Genomic DNA, 20,645 nt, shown 5'->3' with positions numbered 1-20,645 from the left:
TTGAACAGCGATTTACTTTTGTAGCAACTCATCATCGATTAATATATACGTTGCCGTGGGGCACAGACCATCTCCAAGAAAGTTTAGGTCGTACTCTATTGCTCGATCTAGACATCACGTGTGTTTCTTCTTCTATCGTTCACTTTACATTCCGAAAAGACTAATGATATCGAACCCAGGACTTCCCAAATAAGAGGCAGTCGTTGTATAGGCGATTGAGTCGATGATCCACGATTTTAGTTTTGGAAAGGAGGCGACTGAGAAGCAGTGTACGTTACGCCTGTAGTACTGCGAGCGACTGACTTGCATTGTGACACATTAGAAGTTATTTTCAATATGATATTGAACTGCATCGATGGCCTACATTTATTTGTCTCGTGAGTTTGGGCGTAATTTGTGGTTGTCTATATATGTGTCCTTGGCACCCGCGATTCAGGGTTTGTATTATTTTTATTGTTTAAATAAAATGTAGTGCGTCGCTTACACGTTTTCTCAATGGTAAGCGGTAATTGGTTATTTACTACGTATAAAATTAAGGCAAATAAGTCATTAATATTTTGTCTCACCTGCAGAAGCCAAAAAGACCTAGCAGGGCAGGCCCTAGCCGAGCCGGCAACTAATCTAGCAACAGGCGCAAGATGCAGCACGCAACCGCAGCGGCACCGAGCACCGACCTCGGCGACTACCGGCGAAGAGTCTCCGGCCCATGGCCTTGCAGTGCACTCGCACGCTGCCAGCTCCACGGCTTGACCCTGACAACAAACATACACATATATATATATATAGCCCTTAACAAATTATGCAAGTTATATAAAATTGTCTAAAATTCATACTTAACTATATTGTTTTAGTCAGCTCGAGTCAAAACTTTTTGTGCAAAATAAGTTAAAAATTAACAAACACTTAAATTCAAGACATTGTTTAATTAAATTAATAAATAACGTTACAAATTACAATAAGACTACAAATACATTTAAATTTTAGCACATGTCGAAACAGCATGTTAGCTATTATATCAAAAATATGTCTCTAAATACCAGTTAGTCAGCATCTTACTCTCCTGGTTGATCTCCTTCAAGCGCTTTTTCTTCTTCATCTCCTTCTCTTTCGAGAGGCTTTTCTTCTTTCTCTTTTTCAGCTTTACCTTCAACTTCCTCCTCTTCTCCAAAGTGAACATGTTCTTCATCGTGGCCTTCCTTTTTAACCGCATCATCATCCGCTTCCCCTAAGACTTCCTGACTCTTCGTTTCTTGACGTGGTTTATCAATTCTATCATGCTGTGATCTACTCATGCCAAGGACAGATTTGGATTTTACCAAATCAGCCATCATGGACTTTTGCATTTCCAATTTACTCTCAGCCAAAGCCTGCTCTACAGATGTCTTGGATTCAACATGTATTTCAGATGTTTCACTCTCACTAGTGAGCGAAGTAACAAATGATGGAAGACTATCTTTGGGGACAAGTTCTTCCCCAGATATACGTGGAATAAGCTGCAGACTTGGAATGGTCTTAATACTGCCAAGAGTTGAAGTTGACGTCGTAATAGAAAGTTCGCTTGCTTTTTCAGATGCTCTTGAAGATTCCTTTGAATGAATACTGCCAATAACAGTCACTCCAGTAACTGAAGGCTTTTTCTTAAGAGGTTTAGGTATAAATCCAAGGTCACCTTCTTCGTATATTTTACCAAATGAAGCAAGAGTATCCATGGACTCTACGCGTTGGACTTCTCTATATTGTGACACTATTTCAAGCAAACGTGATAATAACATTTGCCTATCCATTATTTCTCGTGTAGGGTCTGTTGTGGCCCACTCGTCTAGCTTCAAAGCGGCTTGCACTGCAGCAGCCGCCTCTTTAAGTATTTTCTTGAGCTTAGAAGCTTCTTTGGCAATTTTAGTAGCTTCAATAGTAGCTTTGTTTTGATCACTCATTCTCGCGTGCAGATTTTGTTCTAATATACGAACTTGTAATGCGAGATTTTCATTTTCCTTTGTCAATTTCTGTATTTTTGCTTGGAATGATTCTAAATCAAAGTTTCTCTTTTTGTACAAAGCTTTCTCCTTCTTGGCTTCTTGGAAAGCAGTAGTTAATTGATCAATAACTTTTAATTGAACCACATTTTTGTTAATCGCTTTATCTCTTTCTTCTTCTGCTAGTTCTTTGGCAATGCGAGCATTTTTCTCACTTTCTTTATATTTCTCATTTTGTTCCGAAAGTTTGGACTGAGTTGATAGTATGTTATCTAATTCATTATTGATAGCAATATTTTCACGAATAACTCTATGTGTAGATGCTGCAATTCTCAATTCTGTAGCGTCTTGGAAATCTTGAGCTAGTTGCAACAGCCTGGCTTCCATTTCTTTTTTTAATTTGTCTTTTCCGATAACAAATTTCTTTTCAGCTTCATAAATAATTCTCTTATATTTCATTTCTTGATCAAGGAAGTCTTGCTCTTGCTTTTCGAACTTTCTCATTAAATCATCTCTTATTGCTCTAAATTCTTCTAAAGTATTAAGTTTTCCAGCAAATAATTTATTTTCTGAAGTCAGTTGATCTTTCATTATCGTGAAATTCCTTTCAAGTTCTGCTACAGTTTCTTTGAACTGCGCAGTTTCGATTTCTCTAGTTTCTTCAAGCCCTTTCACCTTTTCTTTTAATTCTTGATTCTCTTCATTTTTTGTGTTAAGTGTTTTCTTCAGGTATGCAATAATATCAGCACGATCTTCATCTAGCTTCTCATATGCTTTTTCCAGTTCTTCGTTGCGTTGCTCGAGCTCATCGACGGTAGTGCGGAGTCTCGCAACCTTGCGATTGCATTCAGTAAGTTGGAGATCCAAAAATGCTTGTTCAACTTCTGTTACCACCGGGCCTTTTGGTACATCGTCTTCGCCTCCCTTCTTTCCCTTTGCTTCCTTTTCTTTTTTAGGAGCCATTTATTATAAATCGAATTAAAATGTGAGCAAAATAAGTATTTACTTTGCGTTGAGTCCTGTATAAAAACCAAAACCGCTATGAATGACAAACAACACGAAAAATCACTCCTTATTGACAAAACTGTTTCTTGGCAACGGGTACCATGGTAACGAAAAATATCAAAATTAAAAGCTCTTTAGAAAATAACAGGAAAGAGATTGTCATACTAAGAAAAATTTTATAATTTTCATAATCTGATGATTGTGCAGTCTATAGGGGTAAATTGTACATTTATGAAATACCGAAAAGTAACTGACAATTGGAGGAAAACATTAATAAGATCGCGTTTAATCCGCGTGTACTTACTTCACAATATTTGGCCCCATACGCGGGTGGGGGCGAATCACAAAAACGGTGCCGACTCCGTGTGCGCGTAGAGCAGTGCGCCGGCGCAGGACACGCTGACCACGGGGACCATTCGCCCCAGCCGCCGGCGCCGCCGTCTTAACACAAAAAAAAATTCATAAATGATGGATTTTTTTGACATTTCACTAGATTCTTCAAATTTCTTTGCAGATCGGATCCATAGCCATAAAAATAAAACACTCGAACTATACCTATCACATCGAGTTCTTAGATTTTCGCCATTGTTACTCATAGGAAATGAAATTCCATCGCTGCACTAGGTTCCTTCGCGTTTGGATACCACTTTCCACTTAACATCAGGTGGAGTGGAGTCATTTGCCTGTCAGGTATAAAAAAAAAAAAAAAAAAAACTGTTTTTCCGGATTTAAATCGCGTATGTTTGTTTTTTCAAACAAACCGACGTTTCGGGCCCTTAACAGGTCCCATGGTCAAGTGGTCAAGTCAACCGTGACCATGGGACCTGTAAAGGGCCCAAAACGTCGGTTTGTTTGAAAAAACAAATATACGCGATTTAAATCCGGAAAAACAGTTTCATTTCCTATATACCTATCACCTTTTAAATTTTTTTTCCATACCCTAAGCCTAAATAATCGCAACAGGCATGATATTGTCAAAAAGGCATAATGGTAGTTTAGAGGATGGAAAAAAATAAAGGAAAATGGTAGATGTTTAGCGGACGAGACAATGAATTGAAAAACAACCTAGAAATATCCTATATAATAATCACCCCGAATCTTGCATGGATGACGTAGAAAACGACTAAGGCTGCTAACAGATAGACTGCTTGTCTGAGTTAATGTGTGCAGTCGTAACCAACTGCATGAAACCGTGACTGTGACTGCATGCAGTTGTATATTATACATGATTAGTTTTGTAAAATACTAACAACCTCACAGCACTATGTTACTAAGATCATAAACAACAACCGTTTTGTTCCGTGATTTTTAATTGTTCATCATATTTTTAACGGCACAAAAATAAGCATATTTAAATCGATCACTCTAAACAGACACAACGTGCGATACGATGCAAAATACAAAAGCGAGTGTTGGGGGTCGTCGGGGAGGACGCTTGCACAATGGAACTTACAAATTTACTACTAAACACAAATCTAAAAAGTGTCACATAGTACAACAAAAACTTAAAAGTTGTAAAAGTCATTTAACAAAAATTATTGTTTATGATGTTAGTAATATAGTTTTGCGAGGTTGTCAGTATTTTATCGACTTCACGCATGCCTAGTATTTATGTAGTCCGTCTGGTAGCAGACTAAGTTCCAGAAGTGAGATGGTAAATGAGATGTATCAAACTAACGAATTCTTACTATGAGACTAAACAACAAATAAAAAATCAACAACAACCACACGTCAACAAGAAAGCATGAAAACAACAGCAACCAAACAAAATTTGAACAATTACCCCAAAAACAACAAAACCAAGCTCAATTAAAATGAAATGGACATTACACAGGCCAGACCCAATTTATAAAAGCTCGTGTTCTAAATTGGTACTGGATTCGGAACCATGAATCTCGTCATTTTGCGTCCATAACTTCTGGGTCTCCAAAGAAACTCATCTCTTGCATGTACATAAAAAACTAAACCTACCTGACAATGGTAGCGTGGGCAAGCAGTCCATTCTGACGTCAGCGACTGCGCCGGTAACCGCCTGGGATACGTACACAAAGCAATACTCGGGATACCGCTCACTGAAGAGTCGACAATCGAAAGAAACTGTGTGCTGACCCCTGTAGAAGAAATACAATACGTTTTCTTTTTTGAAATATAACGTAGCAGGTGACCGCTCATGACCTTGACCGCGCCACCGGACAAAAGGGTGAGTTAATAGCTTTTAACCCCTATAATACCGATTAAGCGCTTATATAAGGTTTCTAATGTCTCTATAATGACTTTAGAATTAATTACCATTCACGAAATTTTACTGCTTCTCGAAAAGGCTACGAATGGAAAAATGGTAACCCCTTCTGATAGCAAAAGCGCTTTGCAAGATATAGCTCAGTGCGATTCTGTAATCAGAGGTGTACACGTATATGTATTATGTAATTACCGGATCCGCTGGAAATCAACGCCGTACCACTTTCAGTGACAATAAGCTGAGTTGATGACGGATTTCGAAATAACACACACTTAATTTGTTTCGGGGATAGTGCAAATCCGCGTGTAGTATTGGTAAAATTTATGTTGTCTACGGACTGATAACAATAGATTCCCTTAGATCACGCTAATTTGTTTGCCACGATCATTGACTTACAATTATATGGACGTCGGGTCCGCGCTAAAAAGTGTCCGAACTTATAGGGCGTTAAAATCGTATACAGAGCGTCATTCACGCTTTAGTCTTCGTTTGTTCGACTGACAGCGAAGCAAGTAAAATTAGACAGTACTGCGATGACATTACAATTTAAATTCAACGTTTTAGCTTTTCATATTCCTTTACATGTCACTACGTTTAAATAGGTTGACTTGGGACATTTTTTTTGTGGTTTTTGTATTAGACCCGTCGTCCATTTATTTGTAAATTAATGGCCACGACATTCTTTTTTGTTATAACATCAAGTGACGGGACGAACAAGATGGTAAGCTACATGCCTGTCCATAATAGTTTCAGTGCCACTCGAGTCTTAAATGTCAAAGATCTGAGGGGCACTAAAACAAAAGTTGACAAGTCCCAAGTGCCTGTAATTTCACTAGCACTTTTACCCTTCAAAACCGGAACACAGTAATGCTGATATTACTGCTTGGTAGCAGAAATAGGTAAGGAGCTCTATTGCTACTTTTAATTTACGCGGATTTCTTTTGGCCACTAGATTACCAACATGGAAACTCATAATTAAATGCTAGTTACGCGTAATCGCGCGTAATAATGTAATTTATTAAAGGAATAAACCATTTCACTTTCTTCTTTCCAAATAATAATGACCTGTGCATTTGTGGTCCAAAAAAAGTGTGTTCGCGCTATCTGTGGAGCTAAAAAGGATGACACCTGCAAGCCACTTTTTAAAAAGCTAAATGTCCTGCCTTTTGCCTGCATGTACATTAGAGATATCTGCTCGCTTGTAGACACACCTCTTTAAAAAACGCGCTGAAGTATTACAGCGACGATTGAGAACTAAAAGAATGAATCTTTTGTATCAACCTCCTTGCTTTAAAATCATATATGAAAGAAATTCGTTTAACATGTCAATTAAAATATATAACCATTTGCCAAACCACATAAAACATTTAAGGGGACACGAATTTAAAAAAACTTTAGCATCTTGGCTAATGGACTGTTTTTATACTGTAAAAGAATATTTAGAATTTAGGATTGATTAATTTTTTATTTTATTTTATGACATATATAAATTAATTTTAACTTAAATAATTTGCATACCTGAATGCAAGTTGAATACTGTCACTATTACGTTTTTATAAGATCTTGAGAAACATGTGTTTTTATGTAATCTTGCAAATATAAACTTTGACTTTGACTTTGACTACAATACATAATAAGCATATATTGCACAAATATAATGATGAAAATGAAAAGCGTGGGTTCACGGTACATTTCAATGACGTAAACCAACTGATTTTCAAGACACAGAATCGGTCTTTACATAATTGTAAGTACGAGCTAATATTGGTTATCTTTTTATTAGCGGTATTGAAACAAATAATCAAATAGCCTATAAATATTATCCTTACTGATTGTCGAATACAAAAAGTCCAATGATTTTTGCTGGTTCTTGTTACCTACATCCAGAGCCAATAATGCTGCTACCTGCGCCCGTCATCCTGAGTCATAATTTGAAAAGTGCTGTGTTGCAGACACCCTTCAAAACCAAACACAGTATAGTAATACTCACATTACTGCTTGGCTGCAGAAATAGTTTAGGTGGCAGTACTTTCCTCATCGAGTATATAACCAGAAATAAAGACGAAATAAGGGTTATCCATCCCTGGCAACTTATCAGGCAAATGGACCTTATATCACTTTTAAATATCAACTCGCGTTTGCGCTGAAATCGCAAAATAGAAAGCTGAAATAGTACAGCGCCAACAACTGACCTGTGTGTACGTCTCCGTATATTCCAAAAATATTCTGTATTTATTGTAATAAAGATAATATCTCTAACAATGGAGGGCTATTCCATTCGGTGTTATAGGAAATACAGCAAAAGATCTAATTACAAAACAAACGGAATCACATTTCATCGGTAATTAAATATTAATCATGTAATTTTCCATTTTCATCCATTATAGCAAAGTTAAACTGGTCAATTTGAAGTGAAACAATTGACGGAAGTCGTCAAATTCGGGCTGGCCAATCGGAGCGCAGTTGTCACCGTAATGATTTGGCAGACTACTTTTCAAACAAATTAAATGACATTTCGTTCCATTTCTAACCAGAAATGGAACGAAATGTCATTTAATTTGTATATAACCATAATTTGTTTGTTTAATTTGTATATAACCATATACTCGATGACTTCCCTGGACGAACTTTAACAAGGAACACAAGGAGCTTTATTCCCACTATGTATAATATACATATATGTACAAATAGATATGGACATATCCCAGCTTTCTAAAATCGACATTGAATGCATTAGCTATTCTTATCCAAGTTTTTTTTTCAGGGCTGGCCTTCCAAAGTCCCAACGTTACAAAAACGTGCTTAGAATAATAAAGAACAAAATCGTTTGATCGTGATGTTGGCTGTTATTATCAAAAATCAGTTCGGTCAACTGCTGCGCTACGTGATCGGTTCTATAGGTAAAAATTAAACTGATAACTTTAAAATAATCTTAAGTAAAGTAGGTTACAGTGCTTATTTAGAATTATCAGTAATTATTTATAAATGTTTTAGGCACATATAATTTATGCTGATTTATTATCTGCTTACTTATAAAACTTTAGGTATTGCCTTCTATGACTAACTGCGTAATGGACATAAATTATAAAATATACTTTTTTTTAATAATAACACACACACTCATAGGGAAATTCTGTGTCGCGGGTGCCATGGATGGGTGAATTTCACTTTCCGAATTTCAATGGCACGTTTTGAGTCATTTTTGTAAAACCCTTTTTTCTTTTGGTTTTAAGGTCTTAAACGTACAAATAAGTTCAAGCAATGTCAATAATTACAAAATCACAGAATTATTTAAGTTAAATACAACAAAAAGTTATATGTTAGGTCACACGAATGAGATTGCAGTAACACGAATGATTTTCTCATAAACGTAAATGAGAAAGACGGCACAGTAATGAGAAAATATTATTACAACACACATTTTATCGTTCAAAAAAGAACATTTAACATGTAACAAATATTTTAATATAACTTCTTGTATCAAAATCCTTCTCATCCGTGTAAAACCATCTATCTATCTTTATGTAATTAATAAATAACTCTAAAGAAGTATTTTGTTAATGTCATATAAACTTTGTTGTACATCAATATATCATTATCACCACCATCAACATCATCATCATGATCACCATCACCACCACTATCACCATCTAATTGTTATATTTCAAGTAAATGTTTGGCTTAAAGTAACTATTTGACTGAAAAGTAGACACACATCACACTCCCCAGCGAATAATATGGTAACCGATAATTATAAATTTAACAGGAAAAATATAAAACTAGTTTTTAGTGTATATTTCGGATTGTTATTTCTATGTCGAAACAAAACTAATTTTTTTACAGTCTATTTTCTTTTATGATATTTTTGTATCAGTTTCACTAAATAAAGTTATTGATGAAAATAATATTACTGAAATTGCAAGCCTAAAGTATAGTATGCAACGCATCATTACCATATCATAGTGTAAACCCAACGATTTCGTAGTCAGTATTAATCCATTACCGTATTATTCATTGAAATATGGTGTCAAAAAAGGTAACGGTAATATTATATTACGATTTTATTCGGATGAAATCCAAGCGATAGTGTATACAGAAACAGTACATTACAGTAATATTCGTTGATGTATGGTATCAAAAAATAAATAGTAATGTAATTATGCAAATACATTGTATATAAAAATAAACGTTTTAACGTGTTTCTTACGCGAACAAAATGGTTGCGGTGGTTTGGCAAATTGCATAATCTGTACTAACTTGATATGGTACTATTCGTGTAAAAAGGGTGTTTATATATTAGGGGAATAATATTATTATGATCATTACGGGGCCAATGAAATTAATGTACTTTTATAAATATTCATAGAAATATTACAAAAAAAAATTACAAGGTCGAATTAACGCTCTTAACACCGGATATGAAATAAAATTGAAACTACCGCAGCAGCATATTACCATATTATTCGGTGGGTAGGGCGACATAGAGAATCACAAATTACACCCAAACTCACGAGAGAAATAAACGTAGGCCAAATAAATATTTCTCCCGGCCCGGGAATCGAACCAGCATGCTAACCGATCGGCCACAGAGGCAGTTAGAATACTAAATTAAGTTTATGAGTGTTTTAAAGAATCGTATCGTATTTAATGTCAGAACACTATTTATAGTTGGCATCGCGTCCACAGTAAAGAAATTTAAGCTTTTACTATTTGCACACGATGTCTCCCTTTCAGTTTTCTTCTACTTCAAGAGTAATCTGGAAGAGAACGCCCTTAGCGACAAGGTCGTTTTTGCCCAAATTCGTTCAAAATTGTCTGTGTACCGTCATTGTTCTTGCGTGTGAACAATAAAGTGCATATTTATCCATCTATCTTCACAAAATGTTGGTATCCAAGTTACTAAGCAGGGCCAGATTCCGGAGACATAGAGGATCTAATGTCTGAGACGAACATAATCCACAAAAAAAACCTTTTAGTCGGCCTATCCGTTTAGTTTTGGATTTTTTTTTAAAACGACTCCTTTGTAAAATAAATCTGTAGGTAAAAGTTTCACCAATCGTCTTTCTGTTAAACTATAGATTAAACCACAGACCATATAAATGATTAAACCATCAAAATGTTCAATATCAATTTGTCAAATCAGTACACAGAATATTCATTGTGTTTTATTAAGTAAACTTCCTGCATATCTGAAATGTCCACAGGCAGTTACCTCTTTCATTCAAGTGTTCCGCCTCTCTATCTACCAGTTTTATTACCACAAACAAAATTAAAGCTTGTAATAAAGTGTAATCACTTGTAATTTCAGAACAAAATGAATAAAAAATATATTGTTGAGCTGTAAAAGACGAAATCCAAATTTTACCTAGAGGCAGTTTTCGCAAGTTTAGATTTAAGCATAAGAAATTCATACCTATAGTGGCGACGCGGTTGTAGTATGCCTACAGCAAGTCGACTCATGTGTTGGAAGAGGTAATAGTGCAAAGTCCTATAGAGGCGCGTTTCCGAGGGTTTGCACCCAGATGTCCCACAGAAGTGGAAGCAGTGGCATGTCACTATACACTCAAGCTATACTTGATGTTAATAAAATGTTAACAAACAAAAACATATATAATTTATAGGGTTTTCACCCTAGCGCATTTGCGCTACTGCTCGTTCACTACGCTGACCTCCCTGAGAAGAACGAGCAAGAAACTCTATGGATTGCTCTTTTCAAATAAACTTAAATGCTATGGAATATATTTTGAATCATAATTGTGACGAATCTAGACTCTTGTTGTCTTTTTGTACATCTTTGACTAACACGTACTCCAAAATTTTGTAACATGTCTTTCCAATTAAAATACTTTTAATGTAAGTTTTAGACTTGCGAAATGATAATCCTAACATACGCTCCGGAACTTTATTGTAAAAACGTGTACAGTTTCCCATAAAAGAATCGTATACGTACGAAATCGTGGTACCATGAGTTTGGACTTAGTTCGAAAGTTAATATTATGGATATCTTCATTCTTAATGAAATTTTGTAAATTTTTAAGGGCATACTAAATATTTGAGTAAATGTACTGTGATGCCACAGTCACGACACCAGTTTCCTTAAACCTAAACGGTACATAATCGTACACGCACTCGGATGCGCATGTCCATACAGTGCCCTTCCTAGTTCTCTCATACACAATAAATGTAAGGCGGCTTCACATCGTTTGTTGCGTGTGCTCCATCCGCCTATTGTTTTGTAATTGAGATCTACCCCATGTGTAAAAGTTGGAAGTTCGGGAAAATCTACACTGCCTTTTGCCTATCTCTGGTAACACCCCATAATACACCATACACCTATAGTACATCCGTCCGAATGAAATTAACAACCCGAGCTCAGTATTCTCGCAAAATTTCAGCGATAATCACGCTTCCACTACCGCATCGGCGTTTAACGCATATAGATTATTGTGCAACCGCGAAAAGCAATAAACATGATGCTTTATACGCCCGAATAAGCAACACCTCATTAATATTGTAGAGAGAGAGACGTTGATTTATTTTTCATCACACTTGCACGTAAACAGTATGATTGCATGCAGGCTAACTTGATTGTAATGCCCCAAATAAAACTCTTTTCTTCTCATTAGACGACCATGGCTGTCAAGAATAACTCATTTTAATATTTAAAAAAAAGTAATTTAATAACAACTACTTGGACCATTCGTAACAGCCTATATTTATTTCTCCAGTTACAGATATATTCTAGTAGCATGTCAACCTTCCGTGTCATGAGATATTAGTAAACGACAGTATTGGATTTGTTTCACATTTATTTTAGAATTACATATTATTTTAGAAACACTAGAACTCATTCTGAAGGACTTCGTCCAGGGAAGTACCTTACACATGTATTGTCTGCCGCCAAGCCATCACATTGCGTTCCGGTTTTGAAGGGTAAGGGTGCTGATGAAATTATGGGTACATGGGACTAGTCAACTTATGTCTTAGGGTGCAACACAACAACACCACGAAAAGCAGAGGTCGTCAAAATAAAATGTTTATTAAATAGAATTAACTTAATTGTATTAAGCAGTCTTACATTACCTTGCCTTTAATGGCTTCAGGTTGTAAATCATTGGATAGATAGATATCTAGTTTATCATTGTTTTAATAAAGGATAATATTATGTGATAATTGATCTATTCTAATTTTTTTATATTTATGCTACTTTTATAAATAAACGAAATTTTTATATGTTTAACCATAGTAAATTAACATTGGTGACGCGCGCGCAACACACACCCACTCACACACACACACACACACACACACACACACACACACACGCGCGCGCGCACACACACACACACACACGCACACACACACGCACACACGCGCGCGCACACACACGCACACACACACACACACACACAAACACACACACACACACACACGTTCTTATTATTATTTTTTCATTATGTATAAATAAAAAAAGGTTTTAAATTTTAAATTTTACTACGCCATTGGTAGCTTTGCTGGTACTTATAGCACAGGAATTTTACTTTTTTAAGTACCAGCTGTCATATCTGCTGATTGATACTTGCTTACTGTACACTATGCCTGTTGTATTATTATTATGGCAAATAAATTTATTATTATTATTATTATTATTGATCTCCTAATACATCGTGATTGGTTGGTTGCGCCCTCCACTCAGTAGGTTAGGTCACGTGAGCCGAGCGAGGGAAGCGAGCTGCAGCAGCGGCTGGCGAGTGCTAGAAGCCAATTTGCTTGCGTTTCCGAACATGATTTCAGGTCAAATTATAATTATTGATAGTAGTATACAAATATAATCAGCATTTACTAGTTTTAAAAATAAGTATTCAAATTTTAGTTTTAATACTCTTTGTCTTAGTTTTGAGGCACCACATAAATCTATCAAAGCTAAATTATACAAATCAAACATTTTTTGCTTAGCTCTGAACAGATTAAAACATACATCGATTTAATTTATTTTATGTATCTGAGATAAAAGATGAATAATTAAAAAAGATGACAGTTAATTTTTTGCAAATTTAAAATGATCATTTAAATACATGCCTTTTAATAATTAGTCATATTATTATTAACTACTTTTTGTCTAACGTTTTCGCTTAGCAACTTTAGCAAATTTTCAATTTCGTTAAACCTTGTTACGATCGTTGAACTGCGTCGTGAAATCGCTGAACAAAACCGATTTTCAACTAATTAGCGGTTGCTGATAGCTAGTATCTACTGGTATCGTTTGTTCAGAGCAGAGCGAATTCGATGATCCCGGAGATTTATTTAAATTTTTGAATTAAAACACTTTCCTATAGGGTGTAACAATGAGGTTAAATCACGTCAGGTAATGATCATACTTAAGAGCAAACAACTCATAAAAACGATAGTGACGAAATATTTTCATAGATTTATCATAGATGGTGCTAACGCTACAAAGTCGTTGAAAATCAAATATAAAGATCCGACAACAAGCACACAGAAAAATTCGTGAGGTGTGCTGTTTCGTAGCTTAGTTGGCATAGCGTCATGCATGGTTTTCTAGAAGACGTCGGTTCTAATCCGGCCGGATCGAAGGAATTCTTTTTAAGTGAGTCGATCCTTGTATTAATAATTATAACAAACTAGTGGAGTAATTTCACAAAAAAAATAATTGAATATCAATTCCTTACAAATTTATGTTATACAAACATTGACTTACAATTATATGGACGTCGTGTCCGCGCTAACAAGTGTCCGAGCTTATAGGGCGTTAAAATCGTATACAGAGCGTCATTCACGCTTTAGTCTTCGTTTGTTCGACTGACAGCGAAGCAAGCAAAATTAGACAGTACTGCAATGACATTACAATTTAAATTCAACGTTTTAGCTTTTTCATATTCCTTTACATATCACTACGTTTAAATAGGTTGACTTGGGATATTTTTTCGTGGTTTTTGTATTAGACCCGTCGTCCATTTATTTGTAAGTCAATGTATACAAAACAAAATTCATCACAAAATTGTGCCGACCTCACCTAGCGTGGGCTAAGGACAGGAAGAAGAAGAAGGTCACGGCATATTCGGACTATAAAGTCAACTCCTGGCTCCTGTGGCAGAGAAGCTTAAAGAGAAGCGACTCTGCATAAGCAGGTGAACAGAAAGTTACTCAGTAAAGGTATTATTATACATCCCCAGAAGAGTAAGTCCCCCGGCGACCAATGTCGAGAAAGACCTGAATGACCGGAATATCACACCAACGACTGACGTCCCTGACGCCGATGTACAAGGACGCCCGATCCCTATAATGGGAAAAGAGGAGTAAAAAGAAGAAGACCACTCGTGCAAACGTAAGAACGCGATATCATTATCTTTTCTGATTATTTTATAATAAAATTTGCATCCTTTACCACGAGTTTACTGTGACAATTGTCGCATACGACTGCGTAAATTACTTCACAGTTTTGTATAGTAAATTTTAGAGCGCCGCTAGGTGCGCTAGGTCACTAGAAGAAACATAATTTAGTATACAAACAATTTACGCGGTCGGTTTATAACTGTCTCTGTAATCTCATGGTAGAGGCACAGAACCATCGGTTTACGTTCCCCGAATGGTCCATTTTCACAATATTCCTATTTTGCCAAATTGTGCACTTGTTATTCTCGACTCGTCTATTTCCCATTTCGTCTTTTATCGTCGGTCTATTTTACCGATTGGTCTACTTTCCTAAATAAAAACAGTACTTGTTGATGATGGAATTCTGTGAAATAAAATATTTTAAATGATAAAATGTTTACATATGTTTATTTACAAAGTGCAACCCCTACAGTTTCTTGCTCATTCTTCTCAGTGAAATCTGCCTTGTAAATGAACGATAGGTTTAATCAATATGACTACAATCATACATTAAAGAAGCATTTTTTTTAAACTGAAGATTTGCTTTATTGTAGTTTGCTTAATTGTTATTCTATGAGTATGTAAGTTAACATGTTTTTGCACCTATTTGGATGTAGTGACAAACAATATGATGGGACTCTAGTCTTTCTATCTGTTATTTTTGCTCCATTGTATTATTTTTTTACTTAACTTAGCCTGAACCGCTTCGCCGCGGATAAAGCCAAAATGGCTTTTGTGAACGATGCTTGTAATGAAAAATAAGTATTTTTTTCTTACTACTATTCCTACGACGTACTTACAACGTACTCTTTCACAACGAGCTCTACGACTATAGTAATACTTGTGTGTAGTATACGCACCGTCTGACTCTTCTTTCGGCGACGTATCTCAGGCGTTCGGCGTCTCTGCCAAAGACGCGGACTCTGTCTGCCCCCTCCAACACACATTCCGGGTATTGGAAGAGCACTCGCACACCATCTCCGCAGGGGAATACAGAACCCCCGTGGACGTTGAGGACGAATTGCTCGGACCAATCAGCCTGAAGAATAAAAGAATTTTTTAAGAAAATAAAACTAATAATCTCTGCATAGAGTACTAAAAACACTTTCGAAGTCACTCATCCCCTAGTTTGCCATGCTTAGAGGTGGAATATTGTCTTCAAATTTAAATGGAACCAATACTGAGGTACCCTTTTTGTAACAAAAAAAGAATCGTTACAATGGGTTCACAACGTCGCCTGAGTTATCGCGTAACAACCATACAAAAAAAACCTTGAGAACCTCCTCCATTTTTTGAAGTCGGTTAAAAATAATGTCAAATTTGTATAAAACTTGAATTCAATAAAATGATGTAATAATATTTAGTCTATATATAGTCCCAATAATAATAGCAGATAATAGCCGAGCCCGTGCTTGACATTTTGATCCCCACACGCCAACTAACGTTGTTGGTTGTTGTGTGTGTCGTATCGTTTGTTGGACAAAATTGGCAACCCACTCAAACACAATTTTAATTTAAATTAAAACGTAGCTCAAGCGCAGCTTTATTTTATATTATTTAAATTGAAATTTAAAATTTTTATGCGATTTTATTATAACATTTAAATTTTCAATTTTAATTTTATTACATTCATAAATATTAAACTGTAAATTAATATAGTAAAAACATAGTAGTAACTTGTGAAAGAGCTCGTCCAGGTTAGTACTGCCACCTTACCTATTTCTGCCGCCAAGCAGTAATTGCTGGTGAAATTACAGGCATATGGGACTTGTCAACTTATGACTCAGGGTGACGGACGCAGTAGCACTGCCCCTCAGATCTTTGCGATTTAAAGCTCTGAGTGGCACTGCAACTGTTATGGACAGGCCTGGCAGCTTACGTCACTAAACATTAAAAAAAACATTTCTGCAAAACTAACCTACTAGTTTAGTTTCTACTAACTTTACCAGTGTTATCTTGAATAAAAAACTATTATAATTATTCATTGACTTACAAATAAATGGACGACGGGTCTAATACAAAAACCACGAAAAAAATGTCCCAAGTCAACCTATTGAAACGTAGTGACATGTAAACGAATATGAAAAAGATAAAACGTTGAATTTAAATTGTAATGTCATCGCAGTACTGTCTAATTTTGCTTACTTCGCTGTCAGAAGAAACAAACGAAGACTAAAGCGTGAATGACGCTCTGTATACGATTTTAACGCCCTATAAGTTCGGACACTTTTTAGCGCGGACCCGACGTCCATATAATTGTAAGTCAATGGGTTTAATTGTCAATTTTTACATGTTATATAGCGACACTCGTCTTTTGCTCATCTTTTGATACACCCTAACACGGCAATATTGCCTGGTCTAGTATACAAAAAAATGCTGAAAATGAAACCATGTAATCGGTCTTAGTGTCATTTACATAATATTTATTAATATTTATAACATATAACATTTATATGGCGAAAGGCCATGAAGTGATTGATGTTCCCTGCCCACGAACTTATTTCCTGAAGGCTGTAACTTGAATCTTTTCAAGGCGAGAGTGAATAATCATTATTTAGGTGTGCATGCTGCATAGTCGACCACATCGTCACTTCCCATCAAATAAGATGGAAGTCAAAGGGTCACTTATTTTTCCATAACAAGAATTTATTAGTAATAATAAAACTAATAACTGCCTCCGGGTTCGATTCCCGGGCCGGGAGAAATATTTGTATGGCCTACATTTATTTCCCTCGAGAGTTTGGGTGTAATTTATGGTTGTCCATGTGCTATGTTGATTGTGTACGTTATTATTATTATTATTGAAAGTTATATTTTTCAAAACCTTCAATCGTAACTTTTTTTATAAAATAAATCGAGCTCAAAAGTACGTGGAACTACATCTATTTCCCAAGTTTCATTTGAAAAAAGGTTACCTAAAAGTGCGCGAACCTGGATTCATCCCCTAGTTTCCCACCCTTAGAGGTGGAATATTTTTTTTAAATTTAAATGGGGCCAATACTCATCAAAAAAAGAATCATTAAAATCGGTTTATAAATCGGAGTAATCATGTGACATACACACAAAAAAAACAGTCGAATTGCAAATCTCCTTCTTTTTTGAAGTCGGTTAAATGTCAACATACTTAAAAGAGCAGTTCATCAAACAGGTAAAAACCAGCCCGATTAACTTAACCTTCAAATAAATAATGGTAATTAGGGTTCACTGAAAACCAGCGTCACAGCCTTCACTCAGCTGTGACATTGGCTGAATGGATTCTTTTACATACGCCACAGTCGCACACATTCAAATCGAGTTGACTGTTTAAAATTTGATTGTTATTTTATTTTTTGTTTTTACTTTTGCTTTGTCTTTTTTATATTGTTGTGTTGCTGCGTTGTAATAAATGAATTCTGTTCTAACCTAATCTGCCTTGAGATGAGTCCATCAGACAATACATAAAAGCTTCAAACTTATAACACCCCCTTAAAAAAACTTTAACTTATAAAAGTATCTACATATTATAGAAAAGTTAACTCGAAGTAAAGTTCGAAGAAAACATGGTAATTTTCACAAAGAAACGGAACTAGTAAACTTATGACTTTACTAGAATTGATGTATTTAATTTCTAGGTTTAATTTAGACATCTCACTTTTTTATGTAGACAAACGCTTGACCTCAATCAGAAGTAATATTGGTTTTTATTTAGACTCAAGTAACAGTAGTACTACAAGGAGTACGAACTCTTGTTCGTCCAGGTCAGTACTGCTACCTTACTTCTTTCTGCCGCCAAGCATTCAACTCCACTAGTTTATTATAGTTATTAAAGACATAAATCGAACTAAAAAGAAAAAATCCTTCGACCCGACAAGACTCGAACCTGCGACCACGAGATTCCGTCCCCATTGCTTTACCAACTAAGCTACAGGTCGAGTTACTAAGTCGACGAATTTCTTCTGTGGCTACGCACTAAATCCTCTTTGGTATATGCAGTAGAGGCCTGCTCTTTGGTCGGCCGCTTAGAAATAATTGTAAGTTTTTCATAAAAAAAAAAACTGAAAAGTTAGCAGTTTTTTTCTATTTCCATAGGATGCCCTCATCAGCTTCTGATTGGAAACAATGGGACTGTTACGGGCTTTTTCTGGTTGTCATGGTGACTGTGATTTGTTGATAGTGTCTTATTGTGACATGTTTATGTGTCAAGTGAAAAGTCGACTTTAATTTGTGGAAAATATTCTTTTTATTTATGATAGCCGAAACGAACCCTGAACAGCATCGTCAGCATCAGGGATCACCGCGAAAGTATACCTTTTAAAGAAAAAAGTATTTTCAAAAGTGGTCCACAATTGATGGAGAAATCGGTATGTACACTGACATGCCTCTATAATTCGAGGACTTTCCTCGATTTCCATGGATCTCCTCATCAGATTCTGACTTGGTGACAATAGGACAACCACGAGAGTGCACCCTTTCAAACAAAAAAAGAGTTTTCAAAATCGGTCTACAATTGACGGAGAAATCGAAAAACATACATACAGCCAAACGTATAACCTCCTCATTTTTTTTTTGAAGTCGTTTAAAAAAGTGTATCCGCAATTTTTCTACAATAAATAAACCACTTCCGTGTACCGCACCGCATCTCATCGTGTTCATCAGCGCCAACTAACATCATCAGGTGAGTGGATTTCTGCTGCTTTTTAAATTCCCTTTTGGATCCAGCTCCAGTGCTAGCCATTCGCATTTGTTCGCAACTTTTGCCTATTTACATGCCCTACCATTCGGTGTCTCACATCTGTGATAGATTATATGAACCTTCTCACTCAGCATGCTCAGCGTTCTGTGTATATATTTATTTTCTGTTATAAGCTCTAGTACTAGATATTATAAAATAAAAAATCGACGACGTTGCAAAGTAAGTGCCTGCTACAAGAATACAAATGGTCAAATAAGTTTCCATAGGTTTATTAAAAAAAAATGTAATACATTTTGTGTCTTACGACTTTACCTATTTCTGCAATGAAGCAGTAGGTAATATGAGCATTACTGCGTTCCGGTTTAGAAGGGTAAGGGTGCTGGTGAAATTAAGGACACGCGGCAATTGACAACTTATGTGTCAGGGTTACAGACGTGTTGCAGTACCGCTCAGATCTTTGCGATTTAAAGCTCTGAGACGTATTCATAATAACTAACTAGTTAACGTAACGACTCAGTAAACTATCTTTAAATTGCTTTAGTCGAAAATAACGAAGAAAAACTCAAGTCTAATAAAAGAAAGAACTTACATTTTTCTTTATAGGAACTGTTCTTGAAATCGTGATTGTAGGAATTTTCAAAGCAATTTGTAGCAGGGGATGTTATTATAGTTAATTGTACGATGTTATTTTGTGGGGAAAATGACTATGTTATTTTGTTAGCAATTGTGTAGTAGGAAATGAAATGTTTCCCTTGTTGTAATTTGACAAATTTGATTTCTTTTCATTGTGTTGAACTAGTAATTTATTTTACTTTAACATTTCCTAATAAATATACCAAATAGTTATATAAACCAGAGGGTTGTAGACATATACAATTGTACCCTCAATAATAATGTGGCGTAATTCGTAAAGTAACTTTCGGAAAAAAAAATTACGAATAAACGATCTCAAAAGTTTGCCTATCCACCAGTAATCTTATCCTTCCAAAACCGGAACACAGTAATGCGGACATTACTGCTTAGTGGCAGAAAAGGTGGCAGTACTTCCCTGGACGAACTCTTTCACAAGGAGCTCTACTGCTACTGTGTGGTTGTGTGATTTTGTGATAATGTCACTATCATACAGACTATTGTTGTCGATGGTAGCGTTCTTTGTCATTGCGAAAGTCCGGATAATTTCCACCGCCTTTTTTATTTCTACGGTAAAGCAGCACCCTTTTTTTCCAGATTGAAAGGTAAGGGGAGGCAGTGTAATCATAGCAGCGGGAGACATAATACAGTGTAATCATAACTATGATACCCTCGATTATAAAGTGGCACAACTCGATAAATTTCACATACAGAAAGTTTAGAATACGGAATT

General features: G+C 35.8%; 1 protein-coding gene across 1 annotated transcript in view; it reads right to left on the bottom strand.

Annotated features, from left to right (window-relative positions):
* Positions 1-20,645, bottom strand: part of LOC113229398 — a 147,279-nt gene that overhangs the window by 100,674 nt on the left and 25,960 nt on the right. Inside the window, exons 4-7 of the mRNA XM_026462969.1 lie at positions 15,471-15,649; positions 4,950-5,089; positions 3,283-3,419; positions 567-752 (exon numbers count right to left, since the gene is read on the bottom strand). Coding sequence (XP_026318754.1) covers positions 567-752; positions 3,283-3,419; positions 4,950-5,089; positions 15,471-15,649 — 642 coding nt within the window. The remainder of the gene's footprint in view (positions 1-566; positions 753-3,282; positions 3,420-4,949; positions 5,090-15,470; positions 15,650-20,645) is intronic.

Source organism: Hyposmocoma kahamanoa, unplaced genomic scaffold (genome assembly GCF_003589595.1).
Source record: "Hyposmocoma kahamanoa isolate Upper Pololo Valley unplaced genomic scaffold, ASM358959v1 62, whole genome shotgun sequence".
Lineage (NCBI taxonomy): Eukaryota > Metazoa > Arthropoda > Insecta > Lepidoptera > Cosmopterigidae > Hyposmocoma > Hyposmocoma kahamanoa.
Note: the sequence above shows the minus strand (reverse complement) of the source record. Positions and strands in the feature narration are given on the sequence as shown.